At 50.4% G+C, this 27773-nt stretch overlaps 1 protein-coding gene across 2 annotated transcripts; it reads right to left on the bottom strand.

Annotated features, from left to right (window-relative positions):
* Positions 1-26662, bottom strand: PDPN (podoplanin). 2 transcript variants are annotated; one of them, XM_045860072.1, is made up of 6 exons: positions 26283-26662; positions 8889-9025; positions 5764-5890; positions 2077-2103; positions 1441-1552; positions 1-403 (listed from the first exon to the last, which is right to left on the bottom strand). In XM_045860072.1, exons 1-6 carry the CDS (start codon positions 26347-26349, stop codon positions 397-399), a joined length of 477 nt encoding a protein of 158 aa, XP_045716028.1. In that variant the 5' UTR covers positions 26350-26662; the 3' UTR covers positions 1-396. The 2 variants fall into 2 exon arrangements, with proteins under 2 accessions (XP_045716028.1, XP_045716029.1); XM_045860073.1 differs by having other exon boundaries at positions 1447-1552.
* Positions 26663-27773: the final 1111 nt, after the last annotated feature.

Here is a 27773-nt window from a genome sequence, read left to right as displayed (position 1 = left end):
TATTTCCAGATTCCTTTGCATTTGAACAATAACAGAGAGAACGGTCGGAACAAAGATGTGGTTACAGTTTCTAACATCGACCGAGTTAGGTCGTGTCTCTTAGTTACAAGTCAATTTACATAGTTGCGCTCCCTTTTCTATGCATTTTTTTTTAAATCACCTTTTTCCAAAATATGTCTTTTTAAAAAGTTTCTCAAAAGGCAAACGCTTAAAGGAGCGAGTCTTGGGAGTCATCGTTCCTTCAGTGACTTCTGCAAGCCGGGGGGGATCGCCGTGGATTTTGAGTGGGGCGGCCAGGCATGTCCACGGGTCATCTTCTCCCGCCTGCTCAGGGACGGGGGAGGTCGGAAACTCTCTTTTAAACGTTTTGGCAGAAGGGCGCACTTCTTCAGCGTTTTAGGGCCTGTGAAAACAAAGGGAAGGGTGACTGTCGCTTCTTTTACTGGCACCATGACTAGGAATCCTGTGAGTCATGTTCCTATTGTCCTTTTGGGGTGTCCAACCCAGAATGGCTGTGAATGCGGCCCAACACAGAACCGTAAATTCACTTAAAACCGGTTTTTTTTTGCTCATCGGTTTTCGTTTATGTTTGTGTATTTAATGTGTGGCCCGAGACAACTGTTCTCACAGTGTGGCCCAGAGATGCCAAAAGGTTGGACACCCCTGTTCCAGTCTGGAAACCTGATGCTCTTCTTTCCAGACCATTCCTCCCACGTGCCTGGTCCCTGCACAGCCACGGTCAGATTCCCAGGCATCTCCAAATACAGAAATCAGCAACTGCATGATTCCTGTCCCCCAGCCTCCCGGATCCATAGCATCTGTCCTGTCCCTGTCCCTATATGCCCGGTCATATATCATCTCTCCAACAGAAATAAGCAAAAGGTTTCCTCTGGCTATGTATTTGAATGTTCCAAATTCTTAGGGAACTTTAATGAAGAGATAGAATGCCTTCCTTTCACCAACAGCCAATGCCAGGAGTGCACTACCACGCATGTGGGTGTGTCCAGGGCAGGACGGACAGAGGGTCCCCACCCCAGTAAAATTCCTCACCAGCACGGAGCTCTGGCCCTGTAGCAGAGGGCCCTCTGGAGACCTCTCAGCTATGATGACTGGGAGCAGGGTGACTAGGTGTCAAGTTAAAACTGGGTTTGGGTTTTCTCTCAAGTCAGGTAGTTGGAAAATCAAGTCACGAGGTCCAATTTGGCCAGAGTTCCAGGGGAGTCAACAACAAGTCACCTCCAGCTCTGGCTGTCTTTTCTCGGAAATGACAAGGCCTACCAAGATGCACATTCTTCTGGGGCAACTTCAGACGTAGTACTTCTGGCGGTAGGGTCCTCTGACCAGGACCTTCATCTGAAGGTTCCCATTGGTTCAGAGGCCAGAGCGCTGTAAGTGACTGCCTCCACTGACCTATCACACGGGGGTAAGTCATTTACTTACGAGTACCTTCCCGACATTTTCCGCACGACCACGATGATGAGTCCGCCGACGAATCCAATGGCTAGTAAGACCCCCACTATGATTCCGATCAGGGTCCCTGTCGCCAAGCCATCTGAGTGAGAAGGAAAAACCATGAGCCCTCGACAAACAACACACCTGTGATACAACGGCCACCGCCCCGCTGTGGAGCACAAATACTGTTCCATGCTGTTTGTTCTGTATCCAGCTTTAGAAGAGTAGGAACTGCGGGCTGTTCTAATCCCATTTAATGATTCCTGGGTCTCAGGGTCAACGAAGCATACCACTGGCTTCACAGTTAATTACTGTGTGGCATTTGTGTACGGCTTTGAAATTAGACCCCTTTTCGCTCCTGGTTAACAATAAATGGTGATATGACACCATTCTCCACAGTTGCCACCAGGCAGACACACTCATTTGTGGTTTGCTCCTTCTCAAATACAGGCAATTCCCCTAAAAGAAGTTTGAAACCTCTTCTCGGAAGGCTCTCTATTCTGCGCTTGCTGGCTCCCATCCAGAAAAGAATGTAATTCATCAGGAAGATGAGGTTCAAAGAAACCTTCCTCTTCTTTTTTTTAAAACCCCCAAAGAATATTTTGATACCAAAATCTAGCTTACCTTTCTCCACTGTTGTCTGTGTGTCTTCTGTAGAGAGAGGTAATGATATAGAATTATTAGGATTTAATAACTATAATTTCACAATTGGCACAAGATGAATTTACCCTAAGTGGAAGGTGGCAAAATAAAAGCAAAGAAGATAATTTCTTAAATAAACTGGGTCAGGGAATTTTTAAGCAAGCTTTGACACGCTCCTGTCTTCAGAGCCATCATTATGGAATTTATGAATACTGGACACTTCCGGGTCCTCAGTACCTCCATGTATTTGACTCCTATCGACTTTCAAGGGCAGAGTCAAAGTAACTGGCCCACAGAGGTCTTAAATAAAGGGTCAAAACGTTTCAGAGCCTAGGGTAACATAAAGATCCAAGGCTGTTGATTCTTCGTTCAATGTCAAGATCATGCAACCCACTGTGATGAGGTCTATTTTGAAGAATTTTCATTTTGAGAGCAATATGCTTGGGTTTCGGAAGACGTGGGCAAGACTGGGACCCGTCTTGTGACATTACAGCAATTCCCTGCCTTTTCTTTGGTAGCACAATTGACATCTTACAGCTCAGTTTAGTGAGAGAATACAGCCTTTCTGTTGATGCCACTGTGATTTTAGGATTTCCAGCTGCAGCCAAACCTAGTTTAATACTTGCAATGTGAATATTTTTGTTTACCCATCACAAGGGTATCAGTTATTTCCTTACAAGTACCTTCCTGTAAGTAATACAATTGTGGGCTTCTTGCAGATAATTCTACACAATTCCTATGCAAAAAAATGAAGGTGTTTTGTTTCTCCCATCAACCTCTTTGTATACAGAGAGTCCTTAACTCCTCAGGGGTCGGGGCCCGGGGGCGATATTTGTGTGCGTAGTTTGCAGAGGGAGAAAAGTCAAGGCACCGTGGTTTGGTGATGCAGCAGAGAGACGTGAATCAGCCGGGTCTAACCAACAACCTTAGCTCACAACTTGCAAACTACAGATAGCCAACAGCTTCCCTAATCAAAGGTGAAATCAGTTGGCCGTCAGCAACAAGCTGCTTGCTTTTTTTTCTAATGGTTGGGTTTGAAAGAAGCCACCCACCTTGTACCAAGGCTGTCTTCGGAAAGATGCCTTTTCAGGATGGCCCCAGGGTAGGGGGCCCCAATCCCAGCTCTCCCTGTACAAGCAAGGCCTGTGGCTCTGATGCATCATCTACCCAGAGCTCAAGATGTGTCATCACCATAAAACAGTGGTCAGGAAAGGGCTGGACACGGGTCCTCCCGGTCACCCAGTCAACTCCCAAAATGTCATCCCTGGCTGCCAAACACCAGCAGAGACAGGTCAATCATTCGCTTAACGCAGTGGCTGCCACTTCCAGCCTCATAACATGCCATCATCACCATCAGTGACACCACTGGTTAGAAAATGCCAAAAATAAAGTTTATGGAAGTTTCCTCACTAAATTAGAGCTTATTAGTCCTGTACTCCCTAGCTCCCTCCCAGTTAATTACTTGACTGTGATCACAAAATGTGTCATATGTGGGAACATCAGTGACCTTGGGCGTTTCACAGGAAAGACATCTGCTGCCCTAATAAAACTAGCTCTTAAAAAGCCCCAGTGCTTACGATCACATTTTAACTCATGCGAAAACTTCCTGGGACACTGATATTTAAAGTGGGAATGCACTATAAATCACACATTTTGTAATGGGCTGGGGTAGGGGCCTGGACAGAAGAGTAACCATGAGTATTTTCCGGGCAATTGAGAATTTTCTTTTTTTAAGGATTAGGAGAGGTATCCTGGGATGACAGAAAGAATATTTGACTTGGAATTTTCTGTTTCCTTTTCTGTCAATTAGCTGTCAGCTCATGTTGCAAATGATCAGTTTGTCTCCCATAATTTAAGATTCTTCCCAATGACAAATGATATTGACGATACTTTTCTAGCTTAGCCCTTTTTGGTTTTCTTGGATGTTTGAATGTTAACCATTTCTTCAGCATCTTGGAGTAACCTTGAGGCTTTATTTTCACAGCACTTTTATGAAGCTCTTCTTTTCTATTGTGGTAAAATATAGATTACACAACATTTTCTATCTTCACCATTTTTGCGTACAATTCAACGGAAGAAAGTACGTTCATATTGTTTTGCCATCACCACCATCACCTGCCTGCAGGAGCTCCTTCCATCTCGCAAAACAGACATTATATACCCATGAAACCTTGACTCCCCACCTCCTCCACCCCCCAGCCCCAGGCGACCACCCTTCCACTTTCCATCCCTGTAACCTTGACTAGTCCCTGTGCCACATCTAAGTGGAATCACACGACATGTGTCTTTTGGTGACTGGCTTATTCCAGTTAGCATAATGTTCCAAGGTTTACCCATGTTGTACCACGTGTCAGAACTGTGGTACAGTTCTGTAAAAAGGAAGTGTCTTCCTTTTACAGGTGGAATAACATTCCATTGTATGTATTCTCCACATTTTGTTGATCTGTTCAACTGCTCATGACTTCCACGTTTTAGCTATTGTAAAGAATGCCACTTCTGGCTGGCATAGCTCAGTGGATTGAGCGTGGGCTGTGAACCAAAGCATCGCAGGTTCGATTCCCAGTCAGGCCACATGCCTGGGTTGCAGGCCATGGCCCCCAGCAACCACACATTGATGTTTCTCTCTCTCTCTCTTTCTCCCTCCCTTCCCTCTCTAAACATAAATAAATAAAATCTTTAAAAAAAACTCTGATTGTTTAAAAAAAGAATGTTGCTATGCACATGGGGGTACAAAAGAAAGCATTTTGTAAAAATCCTCAGGTGTATTATAGATTTTATAAAACCAGATTGGTGTGGGGGTCTGGAAATGTACATTGACAATAAAGAATAACTTTCTGGGTGTTCAGTCGTGCATTTGGCTTTAGAGGAGGTCTTTGGGTATACTTTCATTTAAAGCTAAAAATACCTGTCTATGATAGATAAGATGATTTTTATGAAATAACTCATTGTAGCTATTTCAGAGTTAGCTCCTTTTCTCTCCCACCCTATCTGCTACAAAATTAGAGCCTATTTTTTTAAGGATTTAATTTTTTAAGAAAGTTCTAGGAATAGGAAGCTATCTCTTTCCATTGCTGAGTCGTAGTGGCAATGACCTTTCCTCATGCATCGCAGTGATGGTCCAAACCTCATACTCATGGCAAAGACCCAAGGTCTCCTCCACAGCTTCCCTCCGAGGTGTTCCGTTCACATGACTGACTGTAGGTGCCAACTGTGCGTGACAAGTGTGACCCCAAATCCTGACCACACTGCTTTAGGAAACATCCTTGCTCCTGGGGTACAGACATAAACTCATTGTTCAATGGTAAATAGCAGTATACAATCTATTGAGATTTCCATAGGTTGGCTGAGTCTTATGCTCTTGGGTGAAAACACAAAGTTCTCAGTGTAGCAGTTTATCAGCTTAGGGTCAGGAACATGACACCAGACTTGCCTGTGTTGGGGCATTATCACCAGCTGTCATTCAAGGTAAAGAGCCATGTTCAGCAACCCAATAAATCAGATTTGCTTTAGTAACCTCATTCACCGAATCCTGAAACTACCCCATAATTCACAGTTCACTCGTGTATTCCAACATGTGCCCTATTGATTGTTACGTTTGTTCATGTTTTGGGGACTGTACTGGTCACGCAAAACAAGGTCAGTGCCCATCGGGGTGACCGGTGTCCTTACCCCCTGGGCGACTGGTGGCCACAGGCAAGGTGGTGGTGCTCCGGCTTTCTTCCTGGCCAGGGACCCCGCTGCCTAGAGTCGGCAGGTCCTCCGTGAGAAGGTCTGTGTTCTTCGTGTTTGTGGGCACCTGTTGGGGAAGTAAAGGAGGCAGGACAGAAATGGAACAGTGTTTTTACATACAGACACTGTCTCATGAGAGAAAAGAATGTAAGGGGGCATTCTTATATAAAATACATGACGATCTAAATGGGAAGTGGAAACAAGGAAAAAAACAAACAGAAGAGTGGGAACAGGAATACAACCAAGCCAACTCCATAAATGAGTGCCAAATGTTTACTTCTATGGGTCTTAATTCTTCAGAAAATATCGGATCTCTAAGCTTTAAATCTTTTTCTTCCTTGAATTGGAGTGGCACTTCCTCCCTGCAGCATGTTGGGGGGCACATATTATGTTGTTATCATCCTTCACTGCCCTCTCCCGCTCCCCAAGAGAGCTTACTATGTGACAGCCCCTTTAAACATCCCATTTACTCCGCACAAAAAAACCCTATGAAATAGATCCTACTAGTGCTACAGTATGGACAAGGCTTACAGAGATCAGAAAATAAATCCACACTCACATAGCCAAGGAGAGACAGAACAAGACTTGGAAGAGCTTCCGTTGACTCCAAAGTTTATGCCAACGCACAAAAGCATTCATTCAACAAATATGGTCATGAGCACAGTCAACAAAGGCAAAAATAGATAAATAGGACCATATCAAACTTAAAAACTTTGTGTATTGGAGAACCCAATCAACAAAGGAAAAAGGCAACCTGTGCAATAAACTATTTGCAAATCATATACTTGATAAAGGTATGAAGCGCTCCTGCAACTTGATAACAAAAAATAAATATCAAATAACCTGATTAAAAAATGGGGAAAATACTTAGACATTTATCCAAAGATAATACACAGTGGCCAACAAGCAGATGAAAAACTTCTTACTATCACTAATCATCAGAGGATTGCAAATCAATACCTCAGTAAGATTATTGCCTCATAACTGTTAGCATGGCTACTATCAAAAGAACAGAAAATAATGTGTGTGCAAGGTTGTGGAGAAATCGGAACATTTGTGCACTGTTGGTGTCGGTGGAAATGGTGCAGCCGCCAAGGAAAACAGGACAGAGTTTCCTCGAAAAAAATGAGAAACAGAGCTATCATCTGATCCAACAGCCCCACTTCTGGGTGTACACCCAAAAGAATCGAAAGTGAGGTCAGCCCTGGCTGGCATAGCTCAGTGAATTGAGCACGGGCCGCAAACCAAAGTGTCACAGGTTCGATTCCCAGTCAGGGCACATGCCTGGGTTGCAGGCCATGGCCCCCAGCAACCGCACATGGATGTTTCTCTCTCTCTCTCTTTCTCCCTCCCTTCCCTCTCTAAAAATAAAAATAAATAAAATCTTTAAAAAAAAAAAGAAAGTGAGGTTGGCAAGAGGTGTTCGTACACCATGTTCATAGCAGTACCATTCACAATAGCCAATAGCAACCCAAATGTTCATCAATGCTGAATGCATAAACAAAATGTGGTATATCCAGATAAAGGAATATTATTCAGCCATAAAAAAGGAAATTCTGACACATGCCACCACATGGATGAGCCTTCAGGACATTATGCTGAGTGAAATGAGCCAGTCACCAAAGACAAGCACCATGTGACTCCACTGATAGGCGGTGCTTAGAGGAGTCAAAACCATGGAGACAGAAAGTACGATGGAGGTTACCAGAGCCGGAGGGGGACGAAAAAGGAGAGCTATTGTCTGAGCTATTGCATAGTTTCTGATTTGTGAGATGAAGACATTCTGGAGATCTGTTGCACAAGGTGAATATACTTAACACTACTGACTTATAGGTACGCTTTAAAATGGTTCAGATGGTACATTTAATGTTACGTGTCTTTTAACACAATAAAAGATATGCTCATGAGTATCTCCTATGTGCTTAGCATGGTTCTCAGCCCTGGGGGTATGCCAAAACAGGGGCTGGCACGCTTTTCCGTAGAAGGCCAAATGGTAAGCATTTTCATTTTTGTAGACCACTTGGTCTCCGTTGCAACCAACTACTCAACTCTGCTCTTATAAGTAGGGAAGCAGCCTGAGATCATTCTCAACTGAACAGGACCTGCAGTGTTCCAATAAAACTTTATTTACAAAAGCCGGTGGTGGGCCAAACCTGGTGAATCATTTGCTGACCTCTGAGCTAGAGAGTAACTCCAGGGGGTGTCTCGGGAGGGAGGAATAGGGTTCCCTCAAAGGTCGAAGTGTGGCTTCTAGACCTCCTCAGTGTCTCCCAGAGCCTGGCATCTCATCTTAAGCACCCATGGTAGGTGCTTAAGACACCTCTGAACTGACCAAAATTCATCAGGTTGGGAATGTGTCCTTTGGGACTTCACACAGACCATACCAGCGTGCTCTGTTCATGGCTTAGAGTCTGTGGTTATTACCAGTCACAAGAAGACAAGAAACTGTGACTCCATGTCTAGAAACTTTCATAGCAATGCCAGTGTTGCAAGGTCCAAGACTTTCTTGTATTGAAAAGTAGGTTGTAACCCCTGGCTGGCATAGTTCAGTGGATTGAGTGCAGGCTGCGAACCAAAGTGTCACAGGTTCGATTCCCAGTCAGGGCACATGCCTGGGTTGCAGGCCATGGCCCCCAGCAACCGCACATGGATGTTTCTCTCTCTCTCTCTCTCTCTTTCTCCCTCCCTTCCCTCTCTAAAATAAATAAATAAATAAATAAATAAAATCTTCTAAAAAATTGCTCACTGAAAAAAAAAAAGAAAAGAAAAGTGGGCTGTAATATATCAAACAGCTACAAACCTACTTCCTTACCAGTTTGAGAAGACTGGTATATACTCTCAAATCACCTGTGATCAGCACACCCGCTACCTGCTAGCTGGATGAAACTGGGAGGTCCCTTTTGTTGCAAGCCACGTAACAATTCCTTCCTGTGGTGGCTCCTGTTGATTCTGTATACTTAAATATATAAATATAAATATATGTGTGTGTGTGTGCACGCACACACACATCCTTGCATGTGATTGCATGCCTGCAAACTGAAGTTTCCTCTTCCCAGGCCACTCACCTGAGCTGTGAAGCCAGCAGACTCGGAGGGGTCTCTACTGGCACCTGGAGTCACTGCATCATCTTCCACACCTGGGTTCACCGTGCCACCTTCCGCAGTTAAGGTGGTAATGTCATCCTCTGGCAGGACCGTGACGGCTACGAAAGAAAGACTGAGTCAGGGCTTACGGTGGAAGCCGTGCGGGCAGACCTAGAGGGCGGGCTACAACCAGATGATTTTTTTCCCATTTCTTCTGGGGATCTGTTGTTGTTATTTTTACCTTCCCTGCATACCACAAACCGTTCTCCGTGCCGTACCTCTGGCTCAGGGACGGCCTGGAGGTCTCCATTGCCAAGGAAAGGCGGGTGGAAATACACAAAGGCCAAGCAGCCAGCCCCTCCCCGGGATCCCACTGAAGCCCCCGGAGCAGAGGGATGCGCATCTTTCCCATTCAGTAACGAGTCGGATTTTCCCTGGTGCCACTCCGTGGGATGAATGAATGTTTTCGGGTTAGTAGAATACCACTTAGACCTGGAAAAATTCTGAATCAGAGTCACCTCGAAAGCGCTCTAACACCACTTTTGCAGGCTCTATCTCCAACCTGCCGAACCAGGATATGCAAAGGCAGGGTCCTCATCTTCGCCGCATCAAGCCTGCTCTCCGTTTAATTTCGAGGCTGCTGCCTACAGGAATGATTAGAAGCACTGGCTTTGACCGCTGCCCTCAGAGGTTACACTGAGTTCGACCTCTTATTTTACAGCTGGGTTAACGTCTACAGGGGAAAGTCAGTGATATACTTAAGGATGCCAGAGATCACTGAAAGACCTCTTTGTGCACTGAGAGGTTTACCAATAAGAGACCTTCCTGCCCCTGCCCCGGCCCCCCACCACGGGCTCCCGTGCATGAACACTGGATGAATGAGGAGCAGAGGGGGTGGGTAGGGTGGGGGGACAGCAGGACGAACAGGATGAATTCCACAGCTGGGCAGAGAACAGATCACAGCAGTGGCCTCTTCACCCTGTGTCGCCACGATCTGAACTAATCACCACCAAGCCGGAGCACCATCTCAACTCACCAAATAACCCTTCGGTTGTTAAAAATCTGACTCACTGGCCACAGGCTCTGGCCCCAGACACAGAGGGGCTCTGGAAATTCCATGACTAAGGGCAGTTGCAAAATAAGAGAGCACACGCATCCCAGGACCAGGAGGGAGGGTGCGCGCAGGGACTGCTTTGAGTGCGTGATTGAAGAGCGGAGTTCGCATTCAGGCAGTGCCCCAGTTAGCGAGCAGACTTCAGACACTGTATTCCTCTCGACGCTTCGCCAGCCCAGCCAAAGGCACTGCTGGTAAATATTTGATCACAACCCCTTTGCCGGTGCCCAGACGGAGAGAGCCTGCGGAGGGAATTCGTTGGTTCTCTTCGCATCTGGAGTCTTACTGCAGTGGCTTTGGATGGACCTCCTAAGTACGTGTGTTTATTTTTCATCTGGGTGGCAAAAGGTTTCCACCAGTTAGCACCAGCTGAATACCTCAGTGCATGCCCACGGTTAGCCTCCCCTCTGAGCCATCGGCTGCAGTGGGGGGGTGGGGGACAGGGTGGGGGTAGTCATTGACTCCCACTGGGATTTATGGCTGTGATGTAGGCAAATACTGAATGTCGTTTATTGAGCCCAAGGGGAAATATCCCTTTGCCTGACGAGTAGTCCTTATTTTAAACAAAAAACAAAAACAAAAAAAACCCTGAAGTATCCTATTTTCTTTTCTTTCTCTCCTGCTATGAACTCAGTTAACAAACCATCAACTTTAAAACTGTTTTCTGAAACTGTTCAGCGCAGTCACTTACTCTGGGGCATCCTCTAATTTTCAAAAACAAAAACAAACCACCCTTGTGGCTTTAACAAAAAAGTCACGTATTGAATGAAGTTGGCCAGAGTTCTCTCACAGAAAGTTCGGTTCATTGAAAGCGTGACGATAAAAATTCCTGCTGGTTCTTTTCTCGGCCGGCAGAGCCAAGCACTAAAACCGCTCTGAATACACAAAAGGCATTTTATGAATGACGCTTGTGATTAAGATGCATGTCCTTTGTCCCACTGCCCTGGCGTTCTCTTTGCTCCCTGGGAAAGCTGATCTTTAACGAGAGATCCTCAATTGTCTCTCCCCTTATTTTGGCTGATGGCTTGCTCGCCTGGGTGAAGGGCTCTCCCAGCCCAGCTGCCGAGTCTCCAGCCAGCGTTTGCCAGCCTCCTCCCTTGAATGGTGAAACTCAAACCATGCACTATGGATGCCTTGGGTCGCCTGTCCTTTCTTCTTTCTAACGCGTGTGCGCACGCAGGCAGCACACGCAGCTGTTCATGTAAATGTCGGGATGGACCTGCACCGACAGTGTCGGTCCAAAGCGGTGGGCAACTGTGCTCGAGTAGCACCGCTTCCTGTCACGCCCAGCCTCACCCCGAGGCGGCTCAGAACCAGTGGAAGTTTCCAAATTCAGTGGCAACCCATCCACTGACTTTGGAATTTTTTTAGCGGGGAGGTGTTATTCTTTGCAAAGCTAGGTCAAAGTTTATAGTACCTATGAGAAGATGTAGATAAATCCATTTTACCTTAGGGTTCTTCAATTTGAGAACAGATAAGAACTACTACAGAGGTGCTTATTGGTATGAAGGTGCTAATTATGAATCATTTCTATCTTGGCATTAAAGCCTACTATCTCTAAAGAAATTATTCTAATTGACATACATTTTAGGGATGGCATTTCTTTATAAATATTTCAGGATTTCAATGCAACCTACATCACGCTGTTATTGTCACTGTGTGTAACATCCCAAATTCTTTTTTTTTAATATTTTATTTATTTATTTTTAGAGAGGGAAGGGAGGGAGAAAGAGAGAGAGAAACATCAATGTGCAGTTGCTGGGGGCCGTGGCCTGCAACCCAGGCATGTGCCCTGACTGGGAATCGAACCTGCAACACTTTGGTTCACAGCCTGCGCTCAATCCACTGAGCTACGCCAGCCAGGGCTCCAAATTCTTGATACAAACCTTCGAGTAAGTGTTTTCAATCCTTCAGTTTTATTTACATTTCTTTGATTTGTAGTAGAGAGTTGTTTCATCTGTTTGTCGGCCATCAGGAATGTCTTCTTTTATGACCATTTTTCTCTGATGGTACTCATCGTTTTCAGAGTTTTATAGGTGTTTTTATAACCTTAAGAATACGGTCTCTGGAATAAATGCTGACACATTTGTTTTGCTGGTTGGCATCGGCACCCTCTCCTTTGTGACTGGTGAGTTTTGTCGCCCATCAGATTCATTAAGCTTGTTTCGTCCCTTTGATGGGACAACAACCAACCCTACCTTCAAGGTTATATATAAGTATTCACCTTACACTTAAATTTCTGTTTGTCTTACGTTGTGACATATGATGTAAAATGGGAATATGACTTGATTTCCACCTCCCAAAAGATTAGGCTGTCATTGCCACCACCCCTCTTCCCCCCACTGCTTCGGGACTAGCTCTGGTTGGGACAACGACTCCTTTCTAGCGGCTGCATCACGGTGGAGGGAGGAGCCTCTCAGCACACGGACCAGCTGACACGGCCCGAGACCTGCCGGCTGCCCCCTCTCCTACTGCCCTGCCTGCCAATTCTTCCCAGAACACATCCCCAAATCTGGGCTCCCCTCAGCACCGGCTACCCCTCCCTCCCTCCTCGCAGCAGCTGCCCACCGCCAGGTTAATTCCGTGCCAGAAATGTAGCCAGCACCAAACCGGGCCCAGACAGCGGGAGGATGGGCAGGCTGCTAGAACACACAGGCCCTGAGGTCTGTCCAAGTCGAAGGTTCTGCTGAACACGAGAGGCACGGCTTTGTAACAAGACCCTGCCCCCTCCCGTTGTTCAGCCATGTGGGGTCTACACAATGCCTTGTGGACGACACTTTCACAGCGGCTCCGTGCGCAGTTAGTTACACCGGCATTGTCGTCTCCACTTGTTGAACGAGGGAAGAGAGAGGTTGGTGCTCTCCTTGACCAGACTTCAGTCAGGCGCCTCCGAGCCCTGTTCTCCGTGAGGCTGTGACCTTGGGCGTCTGTGCTCATCCTTGAAGCAAAGTCCAGTTTCCGGGAGAACCCTGCTAAGTCAGTTTACAGAGACTCCCCCGCCCCTGATATCCGACCAAGTTCCCCACCCGCCTCCTTTGAGGTCGAAGTCCTTGGCCTGCCCCCAGCAAGGATGCCCCTCCTCGTGGTGACTCCCCACCCACCGATCCCCACCGCCCCCACGACGCTGCTCTGTGGCTGTAAGTCCCCAGCTCCTCTGTCGTGTTCAGAGCTGAGCCCTCTCTCTCTCTCAACGCCGAGACCCGTCTTGAATGAAGTGTCCCAACTGTGCTAACAGGTGTCAGCATAGCTTCTTCCTTAACAACATCGGAAGTGAAACGATTCGCCGAGTTTGCCTGGTTGGCGAGTGCTCACCCACGCAGACCCAGAGGCGTGCCCGGACCTTGCCGAAGGCAGGGAAGCCCACTCACTGCCCCCTGCCGGCTCCCCACAACCTCCCCTTGGGCCCCATCCTGCTCCTCACCCTCTGGCTGCCAGAAGCCACGGCTTCCCCTGGCGTCTCACCTCCCCTTAAGAAACCCCATCTTGTTAGAACTTCCAATCTGCATATGTCATGACCGCAATCTCAGTCTGCTCAAATCAGCCCCTTTCTGGGACGAAGGTTCCAGAAGTGGCAGCTCAGAAGGAAGGTGTGATTTGCTGTAAAAGGTGGTGGCTCTGTGAGTGGCAGCTCTCCTCTCGGCCCTACGAGTGCAGGCAGCAGCAACGGTCGAGGCTGGAACCATGCTGAGCTTCACCAGAACATCCCCAGGCGTTACTGTGTACCTACTGTGTGCGCTGGGCCCCTTTCCGGGCACTGGAGGCAGAGGAGTAAACAAGGCATGCTCTCCACTCTTGTGGATCTGGGTGTTGCTGGGGTAGGTAGATGGTGGGGTCATAACAAGCACATAAACCAGGAAAACGTTAAGACAGTGCTCCTCCATCCCCTTCAGATCTCTGCTCAAAGGACACTTTCGGGGACCCCTGCCCCCACCATGCCAGTGAAATCACTACCTGCCCCCCCTCCACTGATACACACTGGCCAGAGCACTTGCCACTCACTGTGCCGTATGTTTCCTAGTTGCTGTCCCACAAGAACACACACCGTTTTAGCTCAGTGTCCCTACTGCCCGAAATGCCTGGCACATCGGAGACACTCCATACGTATTCGCTGAATGAGCGAGTGAGCCGCGGGCAGGTGCACAAAGCCCAGAACGAGCTAGGGGCCCTGCACCTCGAGACACGGGGGTGGGGGTCAATATGGCTGGGTAGTGAGATACAAGACAGGGCGGGGGGGTGCTTGGTGATTGCATTGCAGGAGGGAAGGGAGTATACATACTCCATGTGTATAAGGGTGATAAAGGGTCATGGAAAAAACACAATGAAAAATAAACTATCAAAAGAAAAGGAAAAGGCCCTGGCTGGGATGGCTTAGCAGATTGAGCACTGGCCCGAGAACCAAAAGGCCACCGGTTCGATTCCTGGTCAGGGCACGTGCCTGGGGCGTAGGCCAGGTCCCCAGTTGGGTGTGTGCAAGAGGCAGCCGATCAATGCTTCTCTCTCTCTCTCATTGTCTCCCTCCCTTCCTCTCTCTCTAAAACGAAATAAAATCCTCTTTCAAAATTATTGAACAAAGAAGGAAAAGCCTGGGAGGGGTGGAGGGCCAGTCCGGTGGGACTCTGCAAGGGGTTTCGATTTCAGCTGGAGGGTGAGAGGACGTGGTAGCACCCGAGTCCGGGAGGCCGCGCTGGGTGCAGCATGAACGGCGGGTGTGTATCGGCGCTGGCCCTGGGATCGGACTGGGACGGGGGACCCTGTAGGCTATTTCTGTTGTCCAGGCAGGAGTGGGTGGTGCTCGCACCAAGACAGTGGCAGTAGGGAGGTGCAGAACTGGCCAGGAAGTGTCTGGGAAGTGTCCAAGGTCATTGCCCACCAATAATGAGAAATAAAGACAAGACATCGGAGCCAAGCGTTCCTTTTACCGCCTGCAGGAGCTCCGTCGGTGACAGCGTTGAGCTGGGAGTCCCGAGTGAAGCAGGATGTTCCTGGCTGATGCCACATCCTCCCCTGGGCTTCCCCTCGTTTCCCTAGGACAGCCGCAGAAAGTCCTCCGCGTCCATTTAGATAAAGAGTCTGGGACCGTCTCTGTCTCCACGTGAGGGGAGTGCAGCCCGGCCGCTCCCTGCTGACCTGAAGCTTCAGAGTCAGACGGCTCTGAGCCCCCTGGACAGCGTTTTCTCTTGAAACAGGAAAGTTGATTTTAAAAATAAAGAAGACGCAAGCTGAGCTAGCCTTGGGCTTTTGAAAAACCAACGGATTAAGGTGTCTTTCACATTTCCTGTTTTTTTTCTACGATCTTTGGCTGCTCCTGCATCTAAATACACAAATAAGCCTTTGAAGAGGGTTGACTACATGGGCCTGGAATGATTTCTGCGGCCATTGAGAAGAAGAATCTCTCTCTCTCTCTCTCTGTTTCTTACAACATCCTAGGAAGTTCTGGTTTTCCCCTGTAAGAGAATTAATAAACATTTAGATCTAGCAACCCTCTCCCAGTTACTTGTGGAATGAAGTAGTAATGCTTTGCGGGGAGGGTCAAAACATCTATTTGAAAACCAAAAACAGAAATGTTTGCTTCTGTTCCTTTGTCCAGATACAGGCTTTTGGGTATTACTTCTCTATCATGTTTCAATATTGTGCTCAGAAGCTTGAAAAATCAATGCATCCCAAACTGGAGGAAGATGTCAATCCCCGACACTTTCCAGGGTGCTGAAGAGCACCCAGTGTAATCACCAAGATGCTCAGACTTGGTACCAGCCTGCGTCGCACAGTCCCCAGCGTCCTGCTGAGCTGTCTGATTACCACGCAGTGGGTTCCTATCATGGGAAGAAAGGTGTTGGGACTCTGCTTCTATTGACCACATCTTTCCAGTTACTCCTCATGTCCTGCAGATTTGCCCAACTCTCGCCTTGTGTAGACGCCTTTCTTTGAGATATTAAAAGCCATTCCCTTAGCCCAGGGCCATGTGCCGGACCCTCAGCTCCTCCTGGCAGACCTTAGGCTGTGGTCAATACAATCACTGACGCAGCCAGTGGGTTTTGCCTTCAGCCTCACCTCGCCCTTTCCATGGATCCTGGTGGACTGCTTCCTGGATCAAAAGTTTGGCTGGTGTCGCCCAGTGGACTGAGCGAGGGCTGCAAACCAAAGGGTTGCCAGTTCGATTCCCAGTCAGGGCACATGCCTGGGTTGCAGGCCAGGTCCCCAGTAGGGGGCGCACAAGAGGCAACCCCGCATTGATATTTCTCTCCTTTTCTTTTTCCCTCCCTTCCCTTCTCTCTAAAAATAAGTAAATAAATTCTTAAAAAAAAGTTTGGCCATGGAAAAATCAAGGCACCTTCAAGAAGGTCTGGCCCTGCCGCTCAGTCCCACAGAAATGACACACTTAATTTTCCTCTGCGCAGCAAAGTGCTACTGAAAGCCCACACTGTCGCATAACCCCAGGCGCTGGCACCGTGGTACGCATGGCAGGCGTTCATTGAGCAGCTGACTGGAAGAGTACGCCTACAGCCAACCTCCTCCCCCCGCTCTGGCCACCATGCCACACCGTCCTCGCGTGTCTCGGTCACTTTTCCGCGGGTCCCTCCACCCACATTCCTTTCTGTGTCACACAGAAGGGGCCGGAGTGGAATTGGAGCTGCCCTGGTTGCGGGCTTCTGGAGGCCAAGGGTACCTGCAGGTTCACCCTTCACCTCCATCCACACCCTTTCCTACTCTTCTACCTGACCCAGGTAAAACACCTCTTCCTTCAGAGCCCGCCCCAGGTGCCAGGAGAAAGTCATCTCCTGAGCTAGTGTAGGACTTCATAACACTGGTGTTCCCTGTTCTCTCCCTATGACCTGTAGGCTTTTTCGGGCCACGTGCCACTCTGCCGTGGGTTCATGCCCGGCCAGGAGCCCAGCCTCTGACAGCGGAGCGATGGATGAATGCATGAATAGTCATGCTTTTCAGGGTCCCCCGGGGTGACTCAACTTAGCCACTCACCCACAATCACAAACAGGGCTCAGACCTCCTCAAACAGTCAAGAGTAGAGGCTGTTGATTGTAACCTCAGCTGAGATTACTCAACCTGGGGAGAGGTTTCTCTCTCGACCAAGAGCAGAATGTTCTCGGTGAGAGGAAATGAGCTCACAGTTCTGTCAACTGGAATCAACACCTGTGCAATAACTTTTTGGGACCTCACGGGGTGGAGTCCCCCGCACGAAGGGCCGCCGGCTAGGAGAGACAGCTTAGGGCTTGAATTACCAGACGACTAAAGCCCGCTTTAGAAGTGCTGCCCCCAGCAAGGCATCGCCCCGGTGTGGCGGACTGTTCTGGGAAGCACTGGCCATCTGCTGGGAAATAGCTCCCGAACGCTCCCAGCCGTCAGCTGAGCAGGCCCTGGTGTCGCAAGAGTGAAAAGAGAAGCCCCTTTGGCTCTGACCTCACCGTCCGCCCATGCAGCTCGCAGACTGCCCAGCTGTGCGCCCAGGAGGATGAGACCTTCAGGAATGTGCAGAATGTGCTGTGTTTCCTCAGGCCGCCCTTGGCCTTGATCCTAAGCCAGGCTTGAGAGTTTGAAGTGTGCTGCGGTAGGTTTTTTGCTGTTTTTTTTTAAACAATTGTTCTCAGCTGGGGGGATCTCTGTGACCCTCCTTTGCCATTTTTCTCCCCCCTTGTTCCAATCAGTGGGCCATTCAGGCAGCAAACGTTGACGCCAGGGCTTTTATTTCTGATGTCATTTTAGTTGAGTCTCTCCCCAGGTACCCATCAGCCACCCCAATCGGGTGTCTTACTATTACCCCAAACTCAGTGCCGGTTCCTAACCTCTCACCCCTCCTACCCAAGTTCTATCATGCACTTTTTTTTGTCATTCCTGCCCAAAGACGTGGGTCACTGAGTTTCTTCCCTCTTCCTCCTGCCAAATGTTTACTATGTAGAAACCATATGTTTTTTAAGTGCTGAAGATGACCTAGGTCTTCCTCTCTTCTCTAAGGGGCAGGATGTACACAAAGAATTAAAACACAGTGAAAAGACTAGCCAAGCAATCTCGGAAAAGAACACAGTAGGACTCCCACATCCCGATGTCAGCACGTACTACAAAGCCACATGAAAAACCAAGACTGCGTGGCCCTGGCACAAGGATAGATGCAGAGACAATGGAATAAATAGGATGAAGAGTCCAAAACTAGCCCTGGCTGGGCCCGTAGCTCAGTGGATTGAGCTCGGGCTGTGAACCAAAGCATCGCAGGTTCGATTCCCAGTCAGGGCACATGCCTGGGTTTCAAGCCACGACCCCCAGCCACCGCACATTGATGTTTCTCTCTCTTTCTCTTTCTCCCTCTTTTCCCTCTCTAAAAATAAATAAAATCTTTTTTAAAAAAAGAGTCCAAACCTAGAATAAAGAATGAGCAATTGACTTTGACAAAGTTGCCAACATAATTGAATGGGGAATCAACTTCTCAACGAATGTTCCTGGGACCAGTGGGTCATCCACACGCAAAAGAATGGAGCTGGGTCAGTCCTTCACATCATGGATAAAAATTAACTCCAAATGAATCAGAGACCTAAATGCAAGAGCTCAAACAATGCAGCTGTTGGAGGAAAACGTAAGAGTAAACCAAGGCAACAGCTTCCTGGGTGTGACATCAACACTCTAGGCAACAAAAGAAAAATAAAATAACATAGACTTCATCAAAATTTTAAAAAGTCATGCTTCAGTGAACACTATCAAGAAAGTGAAAAGACAACCCACAGAATATTTGCAATTCATACATCTAATAAGGGTCGAGGGTCTAGGATTCAGAACATATCAAGAATTCAACAATAAAAAGACAATCCGATTTTGAAAGGAGAAAAGGAGATGAATAGGCATCTCTCCAAAGGAGATGTAATGTTGGCCAATAAGCACATGAAAGGATATTCAATATCTTCAGTCGTTAGGGAACGCAAATCAAAACCTCCATGAGAATCCAATTCATACCCATTAGGATGGCTGGTGTTAAAGACAAGCAAACAGAAGTTAACAAGTGCTGGCAAGGATATAAAGAAACTGGGATGCTTTCCCATTGCTGGTCAGAATGTAAGCATACTGCAGCCACTTTGGATACCAGTTGGCAGTGTCTCAAAGAGTTAAACACGGGGTAATGGTGTGGCCCGGCCATTCCACTCCTAGGTATACACTTGGGAGAAATGAAAGCTTATGTCTGCACAGAGACTTGCACATGGACGTTCTTTGCAGCTTTATTTAGAACAGCCCCAAATGTCCATCGGCTAGTGAAGGGATAAACAGTAGGTGGTCTGTCCATACAGTGGGATGTTATTCAGCCGCTAATGGTTTGGGAGCTTGGAGGAGGGGAGTGATGAAAATATTCCAAATTTGGTCCTGTCTGGTGTGGCTCAGTGGATTGAGCACTGGCCTGCAAACCAAAGGGTCGCCAGTTCAATTCCCAGTCAGGGCACATGCCCGGGTAGCAGTTCGGGTCCCCCCCAGTGTGGGGGGCACACAAGAGGCAACCACACATTGATGTTTCTCTCCCTCTTTCCCCCCTCCCTACTCCTCCATCTAAAAATTAAATAATTTTTTTAAAAAGAAAAAATATTCTAAAATTGACAGTGGTACTGGTTGCACAACTCTATATTCATACACTAAAAACCACTGGATTTGGTCGGTGTTAAAGGGGTTAATTCCATGACATGTGAGTCGCAATATCAGTAACATTCTTTATCACAGCGATGAGTGTCGTAAGAGGCGAATAACAAGAAGCCAGGAAATGAAAAACTAAAAATTTTGGGAAATCCTGGGCAGAAGCCTTGCTGGCCCTTATTCCCCCAAAGGTCTGATGTCATCGGTCCTTCTGTGGTCACCAACCACCCTCAGTCTCTTCCTCCTGACTCGTCCCATACACTAGCCTCCGTCCCCCCAATGCCATCGTCACTGATTTTCTTCCAACAGCCACTATTGACGACCCACCCACTCCCACTTTCTAGTGTTGCCTACAGAAAAAGGTCCACCTCTCCCACTCAGCACGGACTCATCCTTCCCTGACTTTCCTGCCACTCCCCGGCTCAATGGCCCAGACTCCACCCGCCTTCCCTGCCCCTCCCGGCCCTCCCTGGCCCCTCCCGGCCCTTCCCGCCCAGACCTCGGCGCCCAGGCCTCTTCCCGTGTAACTCTTGAGTGTTTTCATCTTCCAGGACCCCTTTCCCTGCCTGATACCTTGTCCAACCCACCTCACCACGTTCACAGCCAAGACCTAGTCCCATCTCCCCCACGGGCATTTTTCCGGCTCCCAGCGGCCACAGGACTCTCAGGTCCCAACTCCTCCAGCAGATACCAAATGGCATGAGCTGCTCTGGACGGGCTATTTTCCTCGCGTGTTCTCTTGTGATTGCAGGATCCCGGTCCTTGGGTCCCACACGCGTCCGCCTCGCCACTCTTGGTGAGCTGCGATCCCACTTTGTGCTCCCTGTCCAACTCTCAGAGCTCTCGATGGCGTGTATTTTGTACCTGCTTTAAGGGGGCAGGGACCGCGCCCTTCCATTTGGGGCCGCCGGCACCACAATTCTTCAATCTGAATTACGTGTCTAGCAAACAACAAGCGTTGGTGCTGCCCCACAAGGAACTTGAGGAAATCCAACGGCTGACTTTCCGGGGCGTCCTTGGCTCCCTCACCCCCAAGCACAGCTGGCTGTTGTGTTCAGTGGTTAGAGGCGTGGGCTCTGGGGGTGGGCTGCCTGAAGCTAAGTCTCACCATTGCCATTTGCTCGCGCTGCGTCTGTGTGTGAGTTACTAAGCCCCACCCCCACCCCCCGAGCTTCTTTTCTCATCTATAAAACGCAACTGGTTGCTGCCTGGGAGGTCCACGGAGCAGATTAAGGGAAACAGGGCCTGGCCACGTGGTAAGCGTTCAGTACACGTTAGCGGTTGTCGCAGAGTCACTGCCGTGAACACCCTCCACCCAGAAGCCAGTTCCCTTAGCCTCACAGATTCAGAAGCTCAGTCTCATGAGGGGGCGGTGCAGCTCAGGTGGCAATGTGTCACATGACCCCAGCTCACCAGGGGCCAGGAAACCAAGTCGTGTATTGGGAACAGGAAATCGTTTCCGATGCTTTATCCAACGCATACCCTTCTCAAGGGCGGACTACCCGAGACATCATCCCGTGTTATGTAGGATACAGGAGCAGGGCGAGGCCGTCGGGGGGACCATTTCCAGGCCATGACAGAGCAGGCATCTCTGACTCATCACAGATTCCCTGTCCCTGAGATCAGACTCCCCAGCCCCAGCCTATGTGACATCTGGCCTACCAGCTGCAAGCAGGTATAACGTTTGCCTTGCCTGACTCGCAAAGCAGTTTCTCAAGAAATAGCTGTGAAGTAAAAAAATGAAGTCCTTGGGCAAGGCAGGTTGGACCTCGCCAAACCCTTTGGGCAGGATTCTACTCACTGGGTCACCGTTACGCGTATTGTTCAGCGGTGCTCTAGTCTCCCGGAGGGACACACCTTGATGAATTGCAGGAAACACTCCACTCTCCTCGGTCACATGTTTACACATACTCTCGCATGCCCCTCTGCCCCGCTCCCCACCCGTTTTCTATGCAGCTGGCATTCCCCGGCAGGCTGCAGAAGCCGCAAGGGCAATTATGATGCCGGGACATTCTCTCCCCGCAGCTGGCGGCTCTGGCCCTCTCTGCACAGGGGTCAGGAGCACACTTTCCTCCGGAAAGCTGACCATCCTCTGGACGGTTGTGTTGTTCTGGGTTCTTTCCCCGCCGCCGGCATGGCATTGAGTGCGGCCCGAACTGAAACATGACATTCCACTTTGCAGGTCCATGGCAGACCCCTGGGTGGATGGAGGTGGGCAGGCCTTGCGGCCTTCCCTCCGGACTTGGCTCGATTCCAGCTGGACTGTCCTCAAAGGACACAGCGCTCTCCTACGGGGCGAAGGCACCGGGCCAGAAGAAAGAGAGAGAGAGAGCCCGCCCACCCAGCGCGTTGAAGCTGAAGGGAATGCCGGCCCTGACCGGACCCCGTCCCCGAGCAGGCTGGCTGGTGGGTGCTGGGGTGAGACGCAGGGAAGGAAACAGCCACCTCGTCTTCCTGCCGTGGATGAACTTGGCACAATTCCTGTTGTTCCCTCACCGGCTCCATCTCCGAGCGCTCGGATGAAACGCCTGATCGCTTTCCTTTCCCAGAGTTTTCAGGAATCAGCAGGGAAACAATTCGAACGTGCAATCGAGAGCCGCTTCATGCTTTGCTCACCCTGTGGGAATCCTGGGGCTTATCTCAGTCACCGCTTACTTGGCTTTAGAAGTACCTGCCTCGCCCGCTTCGTCCCTGTCCCCCCGGTCACTCAGTTCTCTTGCAACAAAAATGCTCTCACTAGCTGTTTCCTGGAGGGGTGGCAGGATCTTATTCGGGCTTCTCAAGTGAGTGTTGCAAGGGTGTGCTAAGTGTTTGAGCCTTCTCTCTCTCTCTCTCCTCCCCTGTAATAGTTCCACAAGTTCTAACCTGGCATGCCTATGCTCAGACGCCAGAAATATGACAAATATTCAGATAAGCCCATGGAATTTTAAGCACAGGTCTGCTGCTGTGCTGGGGAAGAGTTCAGAGAGCTTTACAATGGTGGGTGTGCACAGGAGTCTGCACCCGGCACCTCACCCAACCTGCCGGGGATGCTGCGTCACCCCTGGGGGGGCGGTGAACTAATGCATCCCACGGTGATGCACTGGGACAGTGTCCTTCTCAGAGGAGTGTTGTTACAGAGAATGAGCAGCCAGAGGGGAAATAAAGGCAGGAAGGAAGGAAGCCCTTGAAATTCTATGTATCTTTCCCATGAACTGGGAAAGAAAGCCTTTGCAACTCTGCTTTCATCCCAAAGCCCGAAAGGCACCCTAAGCCTAAAGGAAGAAGCCCGTTAACTCCTTTAGGTGCTCACGCCGCCGGCTCCCCCATCACCACCCAAAGCTGGCACCACCTTCACCTGTCAATCAGTATGTAACTTCTTCACCCACTCAACTTTTTAAGTCTTCAGGACAAAGGGCCTGGCAGGTTTGGCGCTCTTGGCCAGAGCTCTTGGCTCTCCGGCCGCCTGGCCAGGACACCAGGCCTCAGGCCACCTGGCTTCTGGCCGTCCCAGCCCTCACCACCCCTGCGCACTCGCCACACGGGCCTTTCGCCACCCTTACCCTGCTTCACCCCGAACCTGTGCCTTCCAGCTCCCCACCCCCACCCGGGCTAGGCTGGGTCTCTTCCACAAGACCGGGTCACCCATAAACCCTGCTTGCGTGCTCACAGACTCACTGATCTTTCATTCTTTACTGCGTTGGCCAGAAGAACCCAGTTTTTGGGAGTTTCCCCTGTAAAAACAGTAGGGCAAATATTTAGTGTAAAGGACTTCTTCTGTATACCTCTTAAACCTTTGTGCTCTCCTGTTTAAGGAACTTAAAGTGAGGTTAACCTTTCATTTCAACTTCAACCTTTGTGTGTACATGGGGTTCTCTCTCTCTCTCTCTCTCTTTCTCTCTCTCTCTCTCTCGTTTGGCAATATAATGTAGCAGAAAGAGCTCAGGGTTGGGAGTGAAACCCATTCCTGAATCCCAGTTCTGGCGTCTTCTGAAGGTAATAACATACAATTTAAGGAGCTGCGATGATTACAGAGGCCGCGCTGGGGAATGGGAATGGGAGGGAGGCGGTGTCCCTCCCACTTGGCCAAACCGTCCACCACCATGACACCGAGGTTGGGGTCTTTACAATTCTCTGGTGTGGAGTGACTCGCGGGCCGCTGATTTCCGAGGCCGGAGCGAGAGAGAAGGGGCCGTGCACCTCTGCTCAGCCACGGCTCCTCCCTGCGCGCCCTGCCCTGCCTTAGCCTCCTCACGGCTGGGTCCTCTTTTAAAAAGTGTTTTCTGTGTGGAATGCTGTTTTGGACTTCCTGCACCGGCGCACTGGACAGGCCTCCCTCACCAGGGCTCTCGCAGACCTGGCCTTTGTGAAACGCTCGATCGGAGCCCTGAGCAGCACACAAACTCTCGAAGACTCTGGGGCCTCCGAAACTGGCAAGCGTTTCGGGGAAATTTGTTTGCTGCATGATTAATCCTGGGTAGATTGGTCCCGGAAAAGCACATGTGGCTTTGCAGCAAGCAGCAGCCTGCAGAATTCCACCAAACCAACGGAGAGGCCTGGACGTGCGTGTCGTGGATGAAATTTCAGAGCAAACGGCGGGGGGGCGGGCGCTGACGACTGAGGAAATGCCAGATGCGTGCCCAGCGGAGCGGCTTTGAACCCCCTGACATCCTCTGAGACAACACCCGGGCCCAGATTCTAAAACCAACTGGGATCACAACGCTGGGTGAGGGAGGCCCCGGGAAGGGGAAGGGTACTAGGAGAAGGATGATAAAATTCATCCCCATAATTACCCCCAGCCCGACTCTGCAACAGAGAGCCAACAATAGCTTAGCTCAATGAAGTTATTCATCCATATGCAAGTTGCTTCACTCATTATCCTCAGACAAAGCCCCCGGGGCCTCAGCTCCTTGCCAGCAGGCCAGCAAATCGGCATCCACACACCGCCATCCCCTCCCAGCCACCCGCAGCCCTGGGGGGGCTTCTGCCTTTAGCAGTCTTCGGCTGTGTTTTCAGACTAGGTTTACAGCCACCCTTCAGGAGTAACTGTGACACTCGGGAACGGGCTTCAAGGTAATTACAGCTAACCCTTCCCTGGGAGCAAATGGAGGATGCGCCCAGCTGCCGTCTTTCCCGAGCAGGGCTGGGTGGGGCTCGGTTTGGGGACCTCCCACACCTTGCCCTGCGGAGCACGGAATGCTGTTGTGTTGCACGCTGTCTCGCCAAAAAGGAAATGTGACTGAAATGCAGAGTCGGGCCCATGGCAGCGAAAAGAGAAGTGCCCAAGATAGGGCCACCACAAATAGTCCAGGGGCCTGCAGAGAGAGTCACTCCCGCTCTCGGAAGCAGACAGTCGCACAGACGGTCAGTACAGAAGTGCTTCGCACCCCCGGATCCTTTCCCCAGGGCTGGGTATTTCTGTCTTGACGGGGAATTACAGCGGCCTAGGTCAGGTCCACTCCTCCTTCAAGCCACTCCCTCCCAGGATTCCTCTGGAAGGGGGGACTACCTCCATCCTCACTTTGGAAAAGGTACATTTCCCTTTCAGAGCACAGCTCAGCCACCTCCAGCTCCAAAGAGCATCCGTTCGATTACAATTCCTTCCATCAGTATTTAGTGAGCGACTACTATGCACCAGACTTTGTTTGGGCCCCGGGGATCAAGGCTAAGGAACAGCGGTGTCCTTGGGAGCTTAGAGTCTTTGGGGAGAAACAGATAATAAAAACCCAAGAAAAGAAATAAAATATTGACACATGTTTGAGGATGCCACCGACTGGGCAGAAGGAGGTGAGGGCTGGGGGGCTGGGGGCGGGGGCTGTGTGAGGAAGAAGAGGGGAGGGAACGGAAAGTTGCAGATGACCAGGCAGGCGGAACCCCTGTCATCAGACTGAATGCATTTCAGGTCTGAGGAGTCACCAAGGCTCATGTGGTCATTGGCACTGCTGACCAAGTTCAACCCGGCCCCAAACCAACTCAGTAAACCTCAGGCTCCCAGCCATCCTTCGTCATTCCCTTGTGCTGCTCAGGGGCCGTCCACTCCGTCCTTCCCACACACACTGTCCTCCACACAGAGGATCCCGGGGCCTCTTCCCGCCGTCCCCGCCGATGGGGTCCTGAGTGTGCCTGACATGTGGGCGCACGGCGTGTAAGACTCAGCAGCCCCGAGATAGACACTCGCTGCGCTGCACGGGGGGAGCCCTCTCCGCGCCCCAGCACTCCCGAACGTCCCTCCCCATGCCCTGGGGCCAATCTCTCCGGAGGCCACGGGCATCTCTCCTGGGCACAGCCCAGTAGGAAAGCCCCATCCCGGCCACGGATGGCTCCTTGCAGTCATCCGCCACCCTATCTCTGCTGAGCTGAGCTGAGCTGAGCAGGGCGTGACAGGAGCTGAGCTGCCCGTGAGGGGAGACCCCCCACTGTTCCCCACTTTCGCTGCCTGTGGATTCCGGGGCCCCTCCTCGCACCCGTTCAGCTCTTTCTTTGGGACCTGGCACCAGCTAAGCCGCTGCCTCGCCCTGTCCCGGGCCCTCCAGGCTGGCGTGCGCGCACACTCCGGCTCCCCTCTGCTCCCCTGGGCACCCGCAAATACCAGGCCCCGGCACCCCAGCAAGTCCCGGCTCGCTGGCCCCCAACAGCAGCTGCAGGGCGGCGCTGGCCCCGCGTCTTACCTCCGTCTGCCGGAACCCAGAGCAGCGTTCTTCCCAAAACCAGCAGCAGAACTGGCACCTTCCACATCCTTGCAGTTAGCTTGTTCTCTGTGGGGCCGAGCAGCGAGTCCTCTCCGTGCTGGCGGAGGGGGGGGGGGGTGTGGATTAAAAAGCTCCACAGACGGGCACAGGCCCTCCGCTGGCGCTGGCCGAGCCGGCGCGAAAGAGGGGAATGGAATGCGGGGAGCAGAAGTCCCAGTGCAGGAGGGGCCCCCCAGGCTTCCTTCGCCCGCGGCGGTCGGCGGGGCACACTTTGCACTTGGGAACTTCGGGACTGAAGTCAGCATTTATCCCTCCCAAGGAGGGCGGGAGCGCCCCGCCGTAAGGTGGTCTCCGTCCGGGGCTCGCTGGGACCGCCCTCCCGCTCTGTTTGGCCAGCGCTGAAACGATGACCTCAGGCCAGGTTTAAAGTTACAGGGCCGCTCGTCGCTGTGGGGGCCGCCGAGACGTGCGGGGGAGCCCAGCCCCGGCAAAATTGGCTTGTACTGTGTTCCCCAACAGGAGGGGAAGGGGGCGCACGGAGTACGCGGTTTATTTATTTTTTATTAACTTCATTCTGTTTTTTAAGCGCAAGGCACAAGCGCTAGGTTTTTCTTCTTATGAGAAGTAAGGGGTTCCTTGTGTGCCGGTCATTTCAGAACCGAGCACGGGATTGCGCCTGTAAATATTGAATTTGATGGCTTTAAAAAAATAAGAGAGTGGCCGTCCTCATCTGAGCTGGCCAAGAGGAGGCTCACGCGGGTAAATTGCAGCTTTTGTCCAGGAGGGGCAGGAGGGGGTGGGCTGGGGGGGGGGGGCGGCTGCCTGAGAAGGTGGGGGGACTTGGCAGGGTTGGTGGCTTTGGCATTTTGGGGCGCAGGACGGTGGTGCTGGCACCCTCGGATGGAGCCTGCGGCCCACCCGGTCCCCAAGCCTGTGCCCACCTCCAGCCGGGTGGGGCCCCTCCTTCCTCAGCCCTGGAATTCGCCGGTAATCCCCACTCTTCTGGGTTAAGCAAGCTCACCCTGACCCCAGGTGCAGGATGCTAGCAGCAGGAAGATAACTCAGAGTTTTGACTTTATTGCCTTCTGAACTGGTGAGATTTCTCTCTCTTTCTCTCTCTCTCTTTTTTTTTTTTTAAGAAGAGGAGTTGGGATGGTGGCCTCTGCCCCACTCCCAGACGCCAAAAATTTCATTGAACGAAAAAACCTGAAAAACAAGTGCCTTAAAGCTCCATACTGGGGTGAAAATTGGTTGTTCTCAGATCTTTATCCTAGGCTTAGTTATTCAAATTTGCTTTATCGTGAGGATCACAAGGGGAGACTGCAGGATCACAAGGGGAGACTGCGATAAAGGCTCAGATTCTTGGGGTCCCCCTGCTCATGAACCAGGCCCTTTGGGAATTCATATTTCACGCCAGTGTCCCTGGGAGACAGGAGAGTGAGGAGCTAGGAAAGTGCCTTGGTGAGTGCA

This window comes from Phyllostomus hastatus, unplaced genomic scaffold (genome assembly GCF_019186645.2).
Source record: "Phyllostomus hastatus isolate PE091 unplaced genomic scaffold, TTU_PhHast_1.1 phas_scaffold_182, whole genome shotgun sequence".
In the NCBI taxonomy this organism is placed as follows: Eukaryota; Metazoa; Chordata; class Mammalia; order Chiroptera; family Phyllostomidae; genus Phyllostomus; species Phyllostomus hastatus.
This window is presented reverse-complemented; position numbering and strand designations above follow the sequence as displayed.